The following is an 18,661-nucleotide window of genomic DNA, read 5'->3' on the forward strand; positions in this document are numbered from 1 at the left end:
GTCTGCGTTTTGTTCCGATTTATGAGAAACACTTTTCTAACGAAAACGAGCGCTGTTATATTACTATCATACGACAGTAATTTACGGACGCCTTTACAGATAATTACTAGGAAACCCGCTTTATTTATTTGTGTGTTGTAGCTGTCGAATAATGTGTTTGTGCCGTTTTCCGTCAGCGCTGCTGCTTGTTTCATCCGGACACTTTTCACTGTGACGCAGATCCGTAATGGCGCCAGCGCTCGGAATGCTGCGACAGGTGAGAACAAACTACAAACAACACGCATGATATTAAAACTACAGCACTGAACTCTTTTAACACTGAGTGTAGATGAGAAACACTTGACTGAGATGAAATGAACAGATTGTGGTGGATGCGCCAACCGAGCATTTGATAACGAACTACAGGACCGACAGAACTCGATCATTAAAATGAATCGTAACATTCACGTGAGAGAGAATTCATTGTCAAACATGATGATGTACGTGTGTCATGTTTATCACTAATAGTCACGGATCGGATCGGACTGAAGGCAGATAAAGAAGTGTTTGTTTCTGAAAGTCATCTGAATGTGACTCTGATTCAGTTTTTGTTTTGATTCTGTGAATCGGAGCTGCGATTCTCAAACCAGAACCAAACGAAGTTCATCTGAGATTAACAATTAATATTTCATTTATGTACACATTCACAGTTCTCTGATGACAGTTAATGGTGCAGATCAAAAAATAAAGGCTGCGCCCGAAAGTCTAGTCAGCTGACTTGCTGCCTCGGTGTCTTAAGGCAGTGACTTAGAAGGCTGCGAAGGAAACTCTAGAAACAGTTTGGGACGGACTTCAGAGGCAGCAGAACGTGACGCCGTTGCTAGGTTACCGAACGGTTAAGTTGCAGATTTGGTAGAAAAACGATCTTATACAGTTATGTATAAATGCTTTATTAATACATAAAGACCTCGATGTCATTAACCCACCGAAGGTCTGTGCGTCGGAGAAGACGAGTCGACTGAGAATGGCGGCTACTTTCTGCTTAAAAAAAAAATAAAAGCACTGATGCAAGTATTACTGCAGAACAGGTCATTGTTCTTAGTGGCTGTTTCGTTATTATTGGTAGTATATTGTACATATTATTCCTATTCACTATTTTCAAACAATATTATTTATCATGCTTTTTACACTATTACGATTCATCAAGTATATCATGGTCAAGATCTCATCTATTATATAAAGTAACAAGTCTAATTTCACCAGAATATCTTTATTTATATAGCCTATATGACACACACGCACAGGATTGTGGGAAATCGAAGGCAGCGAAGGATACATCTATGCTGCCTTCAAAAATTCCATCAGAAGAAGGAACCTCCAGAGACAGGAAGTGAAGCAGAATTAGAATTCGGACGTGCCTTGATGCCTTCCTGCCTTGGAATGCTGCCTGTGAAGGCTGCATTTTAGAGCTTTCGGACGCAGCCAAAATATATTTTTTCTGTTTATTTTGATTTTGATTTGATTTAATTATTAGCTCTTCATCATCTTCCAAAACTCAGCTGAGGAGACACTGAGACGTACAGAAGCTGTAATCCTGTGTGTAATGGTGCATGTGTCTGATGTGTCCCAGGTGTGCGGGTCTCTGTCTCGCTCTCGTGCCGCGGTGCGGCTCCTGTGTTCACGTGCAGCGGCAGCAGAAGCTCATCATGACGCGATCAGACCTGCGTTTCCGCCGCTGCAGAGCTTCTCCGAGGAGGAGAGCATGATGAGAGACGCGGGTGAGACGCCGTTCACGAGACGCAGGTGAGTCCAGAAACGCTCGGACCGCAGTAACGCTGTTCTTCTCTTCATCAGTCAAGAAGTTCGCCCAGGAGCGCATCGCCCCGTTCGTCTCCAAGATGGATGAGGATTCGGTGATGGATGCGGACGTGATCAGCGCTCTGTTCGAGCAGGGTGTGAGTATCTCATCACAGCACCTGTCTGATAGTGATCGCGGAGAAATAAAGCATGTGTCTGACAGCGGTTCGCGTGGTTTCTGACGGCGTGTGTGTTTCAGCTGATGGGGATCGAGATCGGAGCCGAGTACGGAGGCACGGGCTCCTCCTTCTTCTCCTCCGTCCTGGTGATCGAGGAGCTGGCGAAGGTGGACCCGTCCGTGTCGGTGCTGTGCGACATTCAGAACACGCTCATCAACACGCTGCTGACGAACCTGGGGACGGACGAGCAGAAGCAGCGGTATCTGCCGCGTCTGGCCAGCGACACGGTGACGCTCTGACCTTCAGATGACGCTCTGACGGCGTTTCCGCTCGCTGACGATGCTCCTTCTCTTCTTCAGGTCGGCAGCTTCTGTCTGTCGGAGTCGGAGTCGGGCAGCGACGCGTTCTCTCTGAGGACTAAAGCAGAGAAACACAAAGATTATTACACTATCAATGGCTCCAAGATGTGGATCAGTAACGCAGAACACGCTGGAGTGTTTCTGGTGATGGCAAACGCGGAGCCGACCGCGGTTAGTACACGTATGTGAAGCGCTCAGAGATCGACACACAACATTTAGACTGATTCCTAGATTGTTTCGGTCTTCGGTTTTCTCAAAAGTAGGTGTTTATAATGTAAAATCCCCCTGTGACACTGATGGCGACGATAGCACTGTAATAATCACATGCTGAAATGGGGTTGTTCTCTTATTCAGACCGTCTACACACACACACACACACGCGTGTGATTGAACGCAGTGAGACGTCACACAGAACCAGAGCCGATCGCACACACTCTCACTGCAGCAGACACCCGGTTCATGTGGAGACTGATTGTTTGTATTGGGTACTCGTGTGTCATGTGACGTGTGTTTGTGGCAGGGTTACAGAGGCATCACCTGCTTCATCGTGGACAGAGACACGGACGGGCTTCATATCGGCAAGAAGGAGAATAAGCTGGGTCTGAGAGCTTCATCCACGTGTCCTCTGACATTCGACAACATGAAGGTAAATCCTGCGGCTCTGATCCAGATTCAGACCAGACCGATTCATTTCACTGTATCGTATTTTAGTGTAGTTCCTTGAGCCGTTTCTTTCAATTCTGGAAGGTACAGGATGGTTTATGATGCTGTTCACTCAAACCTGATAAGATCGATGAAAACATCCATTCAGAACGAAATGCTTGTCGTCTGATGCAGGTTCACGAGAAGAACATTTTGGGGAAAGTCGGTCACGGTTATAAATACGCCATCGGGATGCTGAACGGCGGTCGGATCGGGATCGCAGCACAGGTGTGTTTCAGTTCAAGATTATACAAAACAGAAAATAAGACGTAAATATTGTGAAATTCATCAATTATGTGACCGTTTCAGACAGTAGATTCGTTATTGAGATCCGTCCAGCTGGTGTTTTGCCCTCGTCTGATACTGTCAGTGCAGCTGAACTGATTAATAGTCTTTTAAATCTCTTCTATCTGACAGTAATGGTGTCCGGGTTCAGGTCTGTCTGTGTGAACGACTCTCAGACGTGTGTGTGTGTGTGTGTTTCAGATGTTGGGTTTGGCTCAAGGCTGTTTCGATCAAACGATTCCCTACACCAGACAGAGGATTCAGTTCGGCAAACGCATCTTTGATTTCCAGGTACTTCTGCTGTTCCACGTGTCTCGTGTGTTCGGCTCATCGAGGTCACGTGATCTTCACGGTTCACGTGTGTTTAATGTTGTGATGGCAGGGCATGCAGCACCAGATCGCTCACGTGGCCACGCAGCTGGAAGCGGCTCGTCTGCTGACCTACAACGCGGCGCGGCTGAAGGAGGCCGGACGGCCCTTCGTTAAAGAGGCCTGCATGGCCAAATACTTCGCCGCTGAGGTCAGTCCGTCTGTCGCGGCGCTCGCGCGTCATCTGAAACCCGTGCGAGCTTATTCGTGCCACGGAAAGTAAATAAAAAGATCAGTTACAATTCTGACTTTTTGTATCTCATGGTTCAGAATTGTTCTGAATTGTACAATTAAAAAGAGGCAAAGTCGCCTCATTTGATGTTTTTATTCCGCGTCAGAAACGAGCATCTGTAGAGATCCGTTCTGAGATCACTGTGTGTTTGCAGGTTGCGACTCTGACCACGTCGAAGTGCATCGAGTGGATGGGCGGCGTGGGCTTCACTAAAGACTATCCCATCGAGAAATACTACAGAGACTGCAAGATAGGTGAGTGAATGTGTGTCGGGACGAAACGCTGTTCTCGTCAGAAATGAGTTTGACGCTGACGAACTGAACCGTTTCCTGCAGGAACCATTTATGAGGGAACCAGCAACATCCAGCTGAGCACCATGGCCAAGATGATCGACCAGGAATATGACGCATGAGCCGTCCGTGCGTGAAGTACACTAGACGAGCTAATCGAGCTATCAGTAATATATAAGCTGTAGTTTGTCTTCCGTGTGTGAAACTGATGTTCTCTCTCAGATCTTCATGAATCTCCGCTCTCGTCTGAGATTCACACAGCAGTAATGTAGTAAGAGCTTGTGTTGTGTCCCTAACTGAACTGTTTAACACTTAATGAATCATTTCCTGTTTCTCTAGTTATTTATTTAAGACTGAAATTATATCACAGCATGAGAGTCAAAGTCTTTTGAGACTAGTCTTTTCTTCAGGCTGAGGTGGAAGCTTTTTGCCACAATGATAAATGAATCATTTTTAAGAACAAACTATTGTTAGACTTGGTTACAGTTACTGATTGAGCCGGTGCCTTATTGATCATTGATGGCTGTTGATTTGTGTTTGTGAACCTGATGAATAAACATCCTGAACTCACTCCTGCTGGTCTACTGTGTGCTGTCTGGTTTGGAGTGTCACCTCACCATCAGCTCTTGTGGCGTCAGTGAGTGTGTTTGCGCGCATGCGGGGTCTGAGCGCTAGATGGCGCTCAAATACAGAGCATATATGAACATGTTCACTCAAACCGATGCATCTGTTTCACAAATAAATGCGTCATATTTATAAAACAGGGAGTCTGGTCTAGTTGTCATATGGGTAGGTTAGGGTTAGTGTCAGCTCTGCATTTCAGTCGCGAATGCTTGTTTTTCTAGTATGTTTGTTTTAAACATTTACTGAAGCTGAAGACTAATCTGTGTAATGAAAGCAGATTTGAGCTGATTTGTTGAACAAAAACAATCAATAGCAATCAGTCCAAGTGTCGTAATTTTCATTAAAACAAATGTTTGATTTACATTTAGAGGGTTAATTATTTTTATTTCTTTTTTATTATATTTTTAGGATTAACTGACACATCTATTCTCTAAGAAAGGAAAAGATCAATGTAGCTGTTTTAAAATGTTGTTAGCAAGAGCTCTGCAGATGATTTGCTGTGAAACACACGCACACGCACACGCACACGCCCATCTCTCTCTCCCTCTCTCTCTCTCTCTCTTTCTTTTGATTTTCATCATTTTCTTTCCAGCGTCAGTTGTTCTCATGTGGATCCGCGCTGCGCTTCTCACTACAGACCGGAGTAACTTTCTTCATCATCATCATCATCATCATCATCATCATCAGTGACATTCTGCTGAGTCTCACCGATGGAGGAAAAAACACAAGAAGTAAAAGATTCTCCGTTTTCCATCAAGAACCTGCTGAACAAACCCGACAAACCCAGAGCTCACATGAATCTTTCCGTCTCTAGAGTTCCGGATCTCACTTTCCTGCGCTTCGGATCCTGGTGCTGCCCGAGCGGACACCCGAACACACCCGCCGGTGAGACACGAGCACGAGCGCCTCCGGTCCCGTGTGTTTGCGGTTAGGGTTCGCGCTCGCAGATCTATAGGGACTGAGTTGAGATTAGAATTACACGCGCTCACTGATGACACGGAGGAGTTACTCGGTTGTTATGAAAGCGTTTAAAAACACGTGAAAGCCGCCAGAAGTGCTTTGTTTTGATGTGTTTTGTCTGTTTTGTGTGTCGAGCAGCAGATCGGATCAGAGACGCGACGGAAGCGCTGAAATGCGAAGCGGAGGATCCGGATCCGAAAGATGAGGATGAGGAGGTTCTCCTGGAGGACTCGGACCCGGACGAGCAGAAGACGGAGGAAAGCTCGCAGAAGAAGCTCTGCCGCAAGAAGAAGACCAGGACCGTGTTTTCCCGCGCTCAGGTGTTCCAGCTCGAGTCCACCTTCGACATGAAGCGCTACCTGAGCAGCTCGGAACGGGCCGGACTCGCCGCGTCGCTCCATCTGACCGAGACGCAGGTGAAGATCTGGTTCCAGAACCGCAGGAATAAGTGGAAGCGGCAGATCGCCGCCGAACTGGAGGCCGCGAACCTCAGCCACGCGCAGCGGATCGTACGCGTGCCTATCCTGTACCACGAGCACGCGGAGAGCGCGCGCGCCGCGGGTCTGACCTTCACGCACGCACTTTATTACCCGCATTCGCTGATCAGACCCGTGTGAGGATCGAACCTGGTGCCGCGGCGCAGCGGTACGACGGACTGAACCTGATCTGAGTGATCGACACCGAACTCACTAACAAACCCATCAGAGAGTTCATCCTCTGATCCGCCCAAAGACCTGCATCAGATTCAGGAGTTAAACTCTCTCAAACAGGACCGTGTCTGTCAAAAGAGAAACTTGTGTGTTTGTTTGTTTGTTTGGTATATAAAAAAAATCTTGTTCTGCTGAGGAAGAGCACTTGACGACAGGTGCAGCTGTGTTTATTATTACTACATATTATTATTATTATTATTAGTTTGAAGAGTTAGGCGGAGTTTTCTCATATCTCTGTTTTCCGTGAGCAGTGCCGCACTAAAGTGAATCAGTCTCTCGTTCCTTCTGTGTTTCATGTCAGTCAATAAAAATAAGGGAATGCTGGAAAAAACACCTTTTTTCCTGTGTATTTTAAATCATGTTGTAAGATCTTTTTACATGCTGTTCTACATTTCAGGACTCCAGTATTGTACTACTGAAATTAATTGTTGACTTTATTTCCAGTGTCAATGTTCACATGCACTAGTAAATATACGTTTGTCTGACAAATGTCTGAAATGATGAATTATGAACCATGTTTGTGAAATGCTCCGTGGATTTGTCTGGGGTTTTAGAAGATTTCCGCCGATTTTTATATGATCATAAATAAATGTTCATTATTGAATGTATTTGTGATTCTGGCGATGCCCTCGGAGTGATTTAATAAAGCGCTTCTATTGTAATTACGAACTATTCTTGCTGTCATTATTTTTGTTTTGTTGTCTGGACTAATCTAATAATAGAGAATAGAAATCATACAGGCAGTGTGTGTTTTATGAAAGCGCGGGTTTTACGCATTTGCTCATTTACATTATCACCGCTAAAAGTACATTATAACCTTAATAGAAATCTGTTAATAATTATCATTCTGTCAGTCATTTATTCATTCATTCCGCCGCCTTCAGTGAAATGCATCTGTTGCTGGCGCCAAATCAAATCTGATGTTTGAAACAATCAAAATTAATGCTTGTAATGTGAAGAAAATAATATAAGTTTGATTCACTGTAAAAACCGCAAATTATTGTTTGATTCTCGTAAATGATGATCTCACGCGACAGCTATTGAGAGTAAAAATACATCGGTTGAAATAATCCTATATTTTTTAGATTTAATGCACATTTATAGCCTATTTTCACGGAAATTCGTGATTTTTTTTAATGATTAAAAATATGCTCTGTAAAACCGCACACTAAAATACTAAGATCGCAGTCCTCTATTAAATGTACATTTAAGCACACTACAAATGTGTTAAAATTCGCTTCATGTATAAAGACTAGGCAATAATTCAATCTGCAGCTAAAATAGCGTTTAAGAATAAATAACCAGTGTTTTATATTTAAACGGGATCAATCACTACGAGATACATTTTAATTAAAAGATAATTCACATCCGAGTTTCATAATTGTATGCACGTGCTCTGATTGGCTCTAATGACACACCTGCGTGCGCGCGCACGGGATCATCTTGCAAACTTCAGGACGGATTTATTTTATTTATTTATTTTTTTTGGTAATATTTCCAGTACAAAAGCGCGTGTGCTCTGATGCTGAGAGTCTGTGATGAAGCACCTGCAGCAGGGAATCACAGTTTCAGCATCGGCTCCATTCTGGGCCGCTCACAAAACACAGACAGCGAGCAAAACACTTTCAGTAAGTTCATCACTCATTCAGAATCAACAACTAATATTCATGAAGCTCGACTGCACATTAAAGGCTTTACACACAAATTCTACATTTTGTCTCCCGGAGTGTATTACTGATTCTCGGGTATGAAGTGCGAGTGTCTACTTATGCTAGTTGCTGCTTCACATCTGTAAGATACATTTAATTGTTCGTTTTTATATTTTCACGAAGACTAGTTTTACATGTCTGGTTTCTCGCAGATGAAGTGATTAAACCGTTTGTGGATGAAGATGATGAAGATGATGACGAGGCGAAGAGATTCGCAGATCGCGCTCTGAAACGCGCGGAAGATCCGGACGGTGTTTTCCCGCGCTCAGGTGTTTCAGCTCCAGTCCGCGTTCGACGTCAAGCGCTACCTGAGCAGCGTCGAGCGCGCGCGCCTCGCGTCCAGCTGCAGCTCACCGACGCGCAGGCGAAAAGCTGGTTCCAGAACCGACGCAACAAGTGGAAACGGCGGCTGTCGGCGGAGCTGGAGGCCGCGGCCACGAGCCGGAGCTGTCAGACTGTGTTGATCGGGATGATGAACGCGCTCGTTCGCGCGCCGTTACCGACATCCGTGGCGCTCCCGCGGACGCCGCTCTGTTACCCGCTGTACTGAGTATTAATACTCGCGTCGCATTCATCTGATCTTATATTATGTGCTGGTCTCTCCTGTCCCTCACTGACATTATGAGGTCTGTTCGGCCAGATTTCACACACCTGTTTTGGTTTGAATGTGTGATTTTATGCTCAATCGTTTGATCTAAAGTTTTTACATCATTTTTTGTATGAGAGACAGAAGCGCTTTTGGAAGCTGTTCACCATGAAAATGGTATGGAAAGCACATCATTTACTTTCTACACGAACACAGTTGTAGATAGTCTACAGAGAATTCAAGACAGTTCACCCAAAAATAAAAATGAACCCTACCGCATGATTTATTCACTCGAGCCATCCTAGGTGTTTATGACTTTCTTCTTTCAGACGAATACAACTGGAGTTAAACTTAAATTTAAAAAAAAAAATGTCTAAGCTTTATAATGGCAGTGAATGGCTGTTGATATTCAGAAGTCCAACAAGGTGCTTCCATTTTAATTTTTGGGTAAAAACTGTCCCTTTAATAGTCTAATATATTGGAATGTTTGAATGTTTAAATTCTGTTGAATGTTTGAAGTCTTCGGCCACAAGTAACCTGCTTTTGCAATATCGGGAGAAGTTCAAGAAAATAAACGTTTCTGTGTAAGAGATGAAATCTGTTATCGATATCATCTGAATGTGAACTTGTGTTAAATAAAAGCCATTGAACAAATAATGACAACGGCAAAATCAGTGGCACAAGTAGATCATACAAATAAATAAAAAATACAAATAATCATCTTTTACATGAAACACATAAAATAATTTATATTGAAAGTCAGACTCTTGGTATACAGCATAAACCATTATTGCATTTAATTTAAACTATCTCTATAATATAACACCCTCCCTTACTGTATTTATTTATTCATTAATTCATTCATATCGTGTAAATGACATAATTCCATATCCTGTATTACAGTGTGCGACACAGCACAGAGACAGAACAGGGTTAAAGACAGACTGTTACAATCGTCACGTCATACAGTCACACGTGCAGAAATATTACACAAATGACAAACAACACATGCTGACACTGACAGTTTCTCACATTACAATAAAAGCTTTCAAATATAACGGTGGGGAAAAAACTTAATTTTATCCGTGGAAAAGTAACACAAATCATTCAGTCAGTATCGATATCTGTAACGGTCGCATCTATAATATTTGGTCTCACACCGACAACAAAATACCGATCGCAACAGGCGGAAACACGCAATTTTCTCGCGATATTTTGTCATTTCGCGTCCTCGTTCATGCCCGGAAGTTAATCCTTGCAACCAATCGTCACTAGAGAACGTTAGAGGGAGTTTTGAAACGGACCAATGAGCGCAGGGCTCTGCTGTGAATGCATCCAATGAGAGTAGAGCGTCGATGAGCGGTAGAGCAGCAGAAGAGAAGAGCGGCACGGTGAGATTTAACGGAAATTGTGTTGTTTCATAAACTTTTAAGATAAATAAAGCGATCAGCGGTGTGTCGGAGAGTTTTACTCGGAGATCACAGCAGACGCTTCAGCTCTGAATAAAAACACCGCAGTTACGGCTTCGCTGGTCTCGCAGCGCCTCGTTCACACTCAAACTCACCAATACAGTTTAAACACATCGCGTCTGTTCACTCGAGTTCAGTTTCTGTGACTCTGTTGAGAATGAGTGAGTTTGAGTTTGAGTTTTAGTTTTACGTGAAGTGACTCGGTGTAGCCCGCGATGCGGCCTGGTCATTATGAGGTTGTTGGGCTGTTGTTAGTTTGTTTTCAGATGTTTCCTGCTTCAGCAGGTGAAATGTTGGGTCTGATCACAAACACACACACACGTGAAATGAGGAATCATTCATAACTGCAGCACAAACACACACTCGGTGCATGAGCTCCAGTGATCAGTCAGTCGGGACCCGTAAACGTCAGTAACTGATAAGTGTGTGTGTTTGTCTGTGTGTGTGTTCAGATGACCGGAGCCAACGAGTTCAAGCTGACCCAGGGTCCGGAGGACAGCATCTCTGCCGTGAAGTTCAGCCCGACCTCGGCTCAGTTCCTGCTGGTGTCGTCGTGGGACTGCACGGTCCGTCTGTACGACGTCAGCGCCAACAGCATGAGGATGAAGTATCAGCATCTGGCGCCGGTGCTGGACTGCGCTTTCTATGTGAGGAGCATCGCCGAAACCCTGGAGAATCACGGATTCGCTCTTTCCCGTGTCTGAACTCTCTGTCTCGTGTCGTTTCAGGATCCGACTCACGCGTGGAGCGGCGGTCTCGACAACCAGCTGAAGACTCACGATCTGAACACGGATCAGGGTGAGTTTAAACACGAGGCGCTCGTGAACGAAAGGACGGCTGATGTCTGACCGTATCTCTGCTCTTCCTCAGACACGATCGTCGGGACGCACGACGCTCCCATCCGCTGTGTGGAATACTGTCCCGAGGTCAACGTGATGGTCACGGGCAGCTGGGATATGTCTGTGAGACTCTGGGACCCCAGAACGCCCTGCAACGCCGGGACCTTCACGCAGCCCGAGAAGGTGAGCAGACGTGAGGGACGGGTCAGTGAATGAATGAATGAACGAATGAATGGAGCGGCGTCTGATGCCTGACTGTGTTTCAGGTCTACACGCTGTCCGTGGCCGGAGATCGGCTGATCGTGGGAACGGCGGGCCGCCGTGTGCTCGTGTGGGATCTGAGGAACATGGGATACGTGCAGCAGAGACGCGAGTCCAGCCTGAAATATCAGACGCGCTGCATACGAGCTTTCCCCAACAAACAGGTCAGACGCACACTTCTGAAAAAAGCTGTGCTGCCCGATATTCTTGTGGAAACCGTGACGTGTTTTATTTTCAGGATTCACAGATGAATGGAAATCACAAAATAACAGCATTCATTTGAAACGGAAATCTTTTGTAGCATAATGAATTATACTGGCACTTTCAATCAGTTTATCGAGTCCCTGATCAAAACAAGCACTGATTTCTATAAAACAATTTTTTTAAATTGTAGTATGTCATAGTTTACGCAGAAATATTGTGCAGCACAACTGTTTTCAACATTGATAATAATCATAAATGCAAACCTTCAATCAGCATATTAGAATGATTTCTGAAGGATCATGTGACACTGAAGACTGGAGTAATGATGCTGAAAATTCTGCTCTGATCACAGAAATAAATTACAGTTTAACAGATATTCACATAGAAAACAGCTGTTTTACATTCGAATAATATTTTACTATTTTTACTGTATTTTTGATCAAATAAATGCAGCCATGAGCAAAGGAAACTTCAAAAGAAAAAATCATAAATATTGTAATTCCTTTACATTTCAATTTAAATTTCATCTTGTCAGATACGTACATGGGTACGATGTGCAGTGAAATGCTTGTTTACTCTTTGGGCATACAGAAATAGACGTATTAATAAGAATCACAAAAGCTCTCAAAGATGAAGCAGTAAGCTGCAAGAATCTGTAGTTTAGTGATTTCAGAACAACCAAATTCTCTCAGCCAATCAGAATCCAGAGCTGGAACTATCTGCTTTATAATTCCTCATAAAATATGTAAGTTAATTGTCAGTTGGGTCTGATGAATATGATGCTGCTCCCCGTAAGAGTCTGATGTGTGCTCGGTTAAACTGGTATCTGTGGTGCGTTTCTGTGTTTCAGGGTTACGTGTTGAGCTCCATCGAGGGCAGAGTCGCAGTGGAGTATCTGGACCCCAGTCTGGAGGTGCAGAAGAAGAAATACGCCTTCAAATGCCACAGACTGAAGGAGAACGGCATCGAGCAAGTCTATCCGGTCAACGCCATCTCCTTCCACAGCGTCCACAACACGTTTGCCACCGGTACCCATCCGCACGCTCACATCACACTCATCATGCGAGAATTAACCCGAATGTTAATGCCAAACATTTGAAGGCTTCATTGAATTTCAAGAATATTTTTATTCAGTATATGCAGATTATGAACAGACGCAGTGTGTTCAGGAGCATCATTAGTGTGAGATTGTAGTTTGCCTGACCAGTGATCAGTGGGAAACCTGTTTGTAAATGATCATTATTTTGTGGTGCAGAACTCACATTGAACATTAGTACATTGATTAAACTGACTGAGAGATGACTGTGTGTGTGTGTGTGTGTGTTTTGACACAGGCGGTTCTGACGGCTTTGTGAACATTTGGGATCCGTTCAACAAGAAGCGCCTGTGTCAGTTTCATCGATACCCGACCAGCATCGCGTCTCTGGCGTTCAGTACGGACGGCTCTCTGCTGGCCATCGCCTCCTCGTACATGCAGGAGCAGGGAGACATTTCTCATCCGGCCGACGCCGTCTACATCCGCCAGGTCACCGACGCCGAGACCAAACCCAAGTGAGTTTGCGAGGAGCGTTTGCCGTCCTGCTGTTTAATGTGCGTTTGATTCATGCTGCCGTTTCAGAGTGTTTCTTCTCAAACGCTGCTTGATCATGTCAGCTCTTTATCGACGCGTGCGTTCAGCAGCGTCTGTTTGTCCAGTAATGTCATCAGAAAGAGCTTTAGCAGAACGCTCTGATTGAATTTCCTGCAGTGATCGATGCACGCGTCTGACGTCAGGAGACGTGCGTCTCTGGTCCGATCGCGTACTGAAGTCTGCGCGTCTGTGGACTTGTCAGATATACAAGTGTATTGATCAGTCGATCAGTTTGTTTTAAAGCCGCACGTGAGCCGGTGTTTGATCGACGGGTGTTTGGGCGGCCCTTCGCTGCCGTCACGACGAACGTGTGGTGTTCAGCTCTGAACGCTTGTGATCGCATGAACCGCAGTTGTGAAGCTCATCTGATGTTTGTGCTCTTGTGTTCACAGATCCACGTGAATCCTGCAGCGATTCGCCGCGTCACGGTTACTCACGATCGCCACCCGTTTGAACACAAAACACTCGTTTTCTATCTGGTCTGTCTTTTTATTCTGTCTCTGTCAGCAAATAAAATTTAAATGTTTTCATTTTATGTGTCCTGCCCTCCATGTGTGTATTTTTATGTGCTTGAGAAAAAAATAAAATATCCTTTTTATTCACTGAATATGAGTCATAAATGAGTGACATTTTTCTTTGAAACTACATTTTTGCTTCAAAAGGCTCAATTTTTATGTCTTGTGTGTGTCTCCTGAAGTTCACACTGACCTCGTCATTCATGCCATTGTTTCGTGAAATGTGGATTTAATTCTTTGAATTGTGACAGTATGAATTCATTAAAAATAGAGGCATGAAATCCAATCAAATCCACAGACAGAAACGCTTTTGTTTGTTGACTGAGTGAATGGCAGATTGTTCTTGTGTACAGCTGCTCACACACACACACACACACACACACATCTATTCCAGAAATTGTGTAGAACACGCAATTATTGCATTAGAAAGCTTTGCTTCTGTCTAATGGCTTCGGCTGCTGCTTCAATATCCTAAACATTATTTGTGCGTTTGTTAAATGATGTTACTAATTCCTCTAATTAACAGTAATGACTGCATCGCTCTCATTATGATGACTTGAGCTTCATATGAAATGGCGTTCATTTTAGAGGTAATTACCCCTCATCTGCACTGGCGGCACTAAATTGCTCCGTTTCCTGTCATCTTTGCGTTTGCTAAATTGGAAAATTGACTTCCTTGTCCGGCTGCTGCAGTCGCGCTAATGGAGGCTGTGCTGGAGAATCACAGGTCGAGTCCGATCAAACAGCCGCGTTTGTTACTCCGTAACATTCGTTAGTCACGTGACTCCAGTTCAGTGACCCGCTGACCTCAGAGAACCGCGCTCCTCTGCGTCTCAAGTCTCGATTAAAGCGCACGATGCGTTTGAGTGACTGAACATGTTTTCTGCTTATTAGTGGCATGAACAGCTTTGAGCTGCTGTGAAGCTCCGTGAGAGCGGAAACCGGATTCCCGCCGCGCTGACGGATGACTGGCCTTCACACCTGAACTCCATCGATCAGGTAAGGGTGACGTCACCACAAGGGGAGGGGCTTTGCTGACTGACAGCTACCAAAACACTCCCCACGCAGACATGCTCTTCACCAGACTCTGAACTTCTTTCATGGTTTCTGATTAGGGTTGGGGTTAGGTGCACCTGATTTTTGTTTCTATTTGCAACGTTTTTTGTTTGTTTGTTTGAACATTCACCCACTCTGAAGGACATTTTTATGAACTCATTACTTAATCATGTGTAAATCATTCATTTCTCCACAGACAGAAAATGTTTTTGTTTTTTTGTTTTATGTGAAAAATTATGAAAGTGTCAAAGTATGTATTAACATGCATCATCTGGACCATTTGAATTAGTCCATTCTATAGTTTCTTGTTTTCTATTTTCTATTTTTTTCTTGTCATCAACAGTATATACTGTATTCGTCAAAATGATTTCTACAAATTTCTACAAATATTTTTTTGTGCATTTTTGAAAATATACTTAATACTTTATATATATATCAATCAGAGGTTGCCCTAGACTTTATCATTGTCTGTTATTTTGATGGGTAAAAATTCCTCATAATCTATTATTACCCGTCATTTTAATTTTTATATTTTAATTACAATAACACATTTAATTGCTTTTATTTTTGTTCACATTTTCATTTTTAATCAAAAACCTTAAGGACGACAACGCAACGTTTAAAAACAACAAAATAAGGGGTGGGTACAACAAAAAAAAAACAAAACAACAACAACAAAAAAAAAATGGACCAATACTGATTCCTAAATCACAATCGATCTTTTGGTCTGTGCTGTTTTCAGTTGGTGATTAAACAAGACATAGTGCGTCTTCCTTCCAATAAATCAGTAGGGGTTCGATCTTCAACTCGCTGGCAGGAGCCGCCGCTGACAGGTCACGTGACTGGTGGCAGCTGCCAGTCTGATTGTGGCAGGTCACGTGACTGCGGGCTGGTCGTTGGCAGTCTCAACCGCTTTAGATCTGGGACTATAACTTTTATAATTTTATTGTTATGAATGTATTCTTATGACTCTCTTCTTTTGTATGACTGACGTTTTAGTTTTTTTTCCACAATTAAAGCAGCCAAATGATCGTGATCACGACTGGTTGCTTACTGCCCTGGTGAAAAAACCAGCATATGCTGATAGGTATGTTTTGATGCTGGTTTATGCTGGTCCTTGACCAGCAACATGACCAGCAAAAACCAGCAAAGGACCAGCTTAAACCAGCATCAAAACATACCTACCAGCATATGCTGTTTTTTCACCAGGGTGAAGCTAACTCTGACTGATTAACCAACTAATCATTTGAACACTTTAATCGCGCTAAAAGTAAAGAACTGAACAGGTTCACAATAAGAAGTTAACCACAAAACACAAAAGCTGCCGAAATCTGTTGTTGCTGAAACATGTTGCGGCATACTGCACGTGACCTGCCACAATCAGACCTGCAGCTGCCACCAGTCACGTGACCCGTCAGTGGCGGCTCCTGCCAGCCAGCTGAAGACTGAAGCCACTTTCCAATAAATAGCAAGAGGTTTGGCATTTTTGATTTTTGATATAAAACAAAGTCTAAGATTTAAAATTCTGTCCATTTCATTAGGAAATTCAAGCAATAAATACGGTTTTGGCGCTTCAGTGTGGCGTGACAGATCGTTGTAGTTTCTGTGTACTCACCTGTGTGTAATCAAGCACACCAAAACATTCCTGACAGTTTCGTTTTTGTTCTGGATTCAGTGCTTCTGCTGCCACACTGGAGCGCACTCGCCACCAACTGGACAGGAGTGGGAATTACAGCTACAATTTACAATAGATCAGCCTCAGTGTAATCTGTCAAAACGACCGACGGCCTTTAGATTACTGATAAAAATTTTCGGCTAATGCGACCTCTGATATCTGTGTGTGTGTGTGTGTGTGTGTGTGTGTGTGTGTGTGTATATATATATATATATATTTATGTGTGTGTGTACATACACACACACACACACACACACACACACACAGATATTAGAGGTAATTTTATTTATTTTCAAAAATCCATTTAAAACGGTCCAGATGATGAATGTATATATTGAAATTATTTTCATTTTCTAAATTACAAAAGCTTTTTAAAGTATATATTGCCCTCAAATATTTCAATCCAAGAAAGTACATTCACATCACATTTGAAGAAAAAACACAACTGAACATATAACACATTTAAATAAATATTCTACTTTAAAAAGCTTACGTAATTTAAAAAATGAAAATAATTTCAATATATGAAATAAATCAAGCATTATTAAAGCATTATCAGTCTAGTTTGAATCTCCAGTAGGCTTTGCGTTTATCTTAAATGTAGGCTACTGTAAGATAAGACGTTTTTTCCAATCTTCCAATCTTTTACAATTTCAAAAACATTTAATTGAGCCTCACTGTTTACAACATATGGTTAGGTATGAGCCCTTAATGAATGTTTTCATGGTGTGTTTGGAGGCGCTGCGCACTGTAATAATCAGAGTGTTTCACAGTGAAGGAGGATCAGCGATCGACGGCTGTTATCTGTGTCTCTTCGTGACCGCAGGCCTCCGGTTTACAGGTTCCTGCAATTAGCGCCGATGGTCGGTTTAGCAGAACTAATGGCGCGTCGTTTGAGTGTCGAGTTCCTCCGTTCCTGCAGGCGACGCTGAAATCAGGCCGCAGAGATCAGTTACAGACGCGCCGAGGCCGCTCGGACAATCAGACTTCAATTCCTGATCATTTCACGAACGCCTCCTCGGCCGCGGGCCAGCAGTGCCTTACTAACGCTACTAATAAGTAATAACTAGTCCTGTCCTTCACATCGCTGTGTGAATCCTGTCATGTGCCGCACCTTTCAAAACGAGGGACCGATCATCTGTCTGTTTTATTACGATGGCGTTTTTCAGGTCAAGATCTCACAGAAGCTTTCAGGACGTCAGGAACAAGTGTTTCACCGGCTTTGTGCGATCAGAAAGAGTTCGGTATGATCTCATGCTTCTAGAGTAACATCTGAAGCCTGGAGCATTTCTCACGACACACGAGCAGATCATCGACACGCACGACCCACATACATCAACACACCTCACTTCCTCCACACACCGAAACACTCTTGAGTTTAGATTCTGATTCATCGCTCAACAGCGCGTTCATGATCTGAATCATTACCCAGAATGCACCCCCATTAAAACACAAGTGAGCTGCTGGTTTGATCGCTGTTTTTTCCAGCAGACGGATTCATTCATAAATGTTGTTATGCAATAAAGATATTTTGAAACACAAAGCCTTCACTCAAACCACATCTACTATCAGTCATCAGGTGATCTGTGGGATCTGCGATGGAACGATTGACAGCTCACCGTATGATTTGGTCACGTGACTGCGAGGAACACGAGCTTTTAACAGCGTCCGGATCAATAATGAGACCACAATCAGAGCCAAGTGAATTCTGATGGGTTGTTATGGTCATTTATAAATTTGTGAGTCTGTGAAAAAGCCGTTTAAAGCTGATAATTGCTCGAACGCTTCCGTCCCGTTTTTGTCTCATTGATCCGAATCCACTGATGTCCATTTCTTGATCACCACACCGTTTAATATTCCCACAGGCCCATTTTGATGATGTCACGTGAAGCAAACCTGCTGCTGGTGTCAGCACCGATCGCCTTGTACAGCGCCGCCGCGCTCCGGGCGTCCCGTGTTCGAATCCCGACTCAAGGACCTTTCCTGATCCCGATCCCGCCCTCATCTCTCTCTCTCTCCCACTTCGCTTCCTGTCACTTCTGATCTGTCCTGTCATAATAAATGCAAAATGGCAAAAAAAAAAAAAAAAACACAACAACCTGCTGCTGGACTGACCGATGTTTTGACTGAAGTGACTGAAAGTCATTCATCACGATCCCAAAACGACGATTCACAACCAAATCCACGATCTGCGCTGACGTCATAAAGTGTGCATATGAAGTAGACTCGCT

The 18,661-nt window shown here is 43.7% G+C and overlaps 4 protein-coding genes across 6 annotated transcripts; all 4 read left to right on the forward strand.

The window, feature by feature from the left end:
• The first annotated feature begins 100 nt into the window (after positions 1 to 100).
• On the forward strand, positions 101 to 4,762 carry acadsb (acyl-CoA dehydrogenase short/branched chain). The gene is made up of 11 exons (XM_051124940.1): positions 101 to 256; positions 1,610 to 1,757; positions 1,834 to 1,934; positions 2,036 to 2,242; positions 2,315 to 2,485; positions 2,835 to 2,960; positions 3,152 to 3,244; positions 3,503 to 3,592; positions 3,684 to 3,821; positions 4,057 to 4,156; positions 4,238 to 4,762. The coding sequence occupies exons 1-11, from the start codon at positions 227 to 229 to the stop codon at positions 4,312 to 4,314; spliced, it is 1,281 nt and encodes a 426-aa protein (XP_050980897.1). The 5' UTR covers positions 101 to 226; the 3' UTR covers positions 4,315 to 4,762.
• Positions 4,763 to 5,216: 454 nt separating this feature from the next.
• On the forward strand, positions 5,217 to 7,115 carry hmx3b (H6 family homeobox 3b). Its single transcript, XM_051124941.1, has 2 exons — positions 5,217 to 5,701; positions 5,915 to 7,115. Exons 1-2 carry the CDS (start codon positions 5,527 to 5,529, stop codon positions 6,391 to 6,393), a joined length of 654 nt encoding a protein of 217 aa, XP_050980898.1. The 5' UTR covers positions 5,217 to 5,526; the 3' UTR covers positions 6,394 to 7,115.
• Positions 7,116 to 7,910: 795 nt separating this feature from the next.
• On the forward strand, positions 7,911 to 9,470 carry LOC127174346 (homeobox protein HMX2-like). Its single transcript, XM_051124747.1, has 2 exons — positions 7,911 to 8,114; positions 8,348 to 9,470. The coding sequence occupies exons 1-2, from the start codon at positions 8,009 to 8,011 to the stop codon at positions 8,743 to 8,745; spliced, it is 504 nt and encodes a 167-aa protein (XP_050980704.1). The 5' UTR covers positions 7,911 to 8,008; the 3' UTR covers positions 8,746 to 9,470.
• A 558-nt stretch (positions 9,471 to 10,028) lies between these two features.
• Positions 10,029 to 13,791, forward strand: bub3 (BUB3 mitotic checkpoint protein). 3 transcript variants are annotated; one of them, XM_051123620.1, is made up of 8 exons: positions 10,029 to 10,172; positions 10,703 to 10,897; positions 10,979 to 11,048; positions 11,121 to 11,272; positions 11,356 to 11,514; positions 12,405 to 12,582; positions 12,889 to 13,105; positions 13,577 to 13,791. In XM_051123620.1, the coding sequence occupies exons 1-8, from the start codon at positions 10,137 to 10,139 to the stop codon at positions 13,584 to 13,586; spliced, it is 1,017 nt and encodes a 338-aa protein (XP_050979577.1). In that variant the 5' UTR covers positions 10,029 to 10,136; the 3' UTR covers positions 13,587 to 13,791. The 3 variants fall into 3 exon arrangements, with proteins under 3 accessions (XP_050979577.1, XP_050979578.1, XP_050979579.1); XM_051123622.1 differs by lacking the exon at positions 10,029 to 10,172 and adding an exon at positions 10,208 to 10,411; XM_051123621.1 differs by lacking the exon at positions 13,577 to 13,791 and having other exon boundaries at positions 12,889 to 13,109.
• The last annotated feature ends 4,870 nt before the right edge of the window (positions 13,792 to 18,661 follow it).

The sequence above is a fragment of the Labeo rohita genome, chromosome 12, assembly GCF_022985175.1.
Source record: "Labeo rohita strain BAU-BD-2019 chromosome 12, IGBB_LRoh.1.0, whole genome shotgun sequence".
NCBI classification, from domain to species: Eukaryota; Metazoa; Chordata; class Actinopteri; order Cypriniformes; family Cyprinidae; genus Labeo; species Labeo rohita.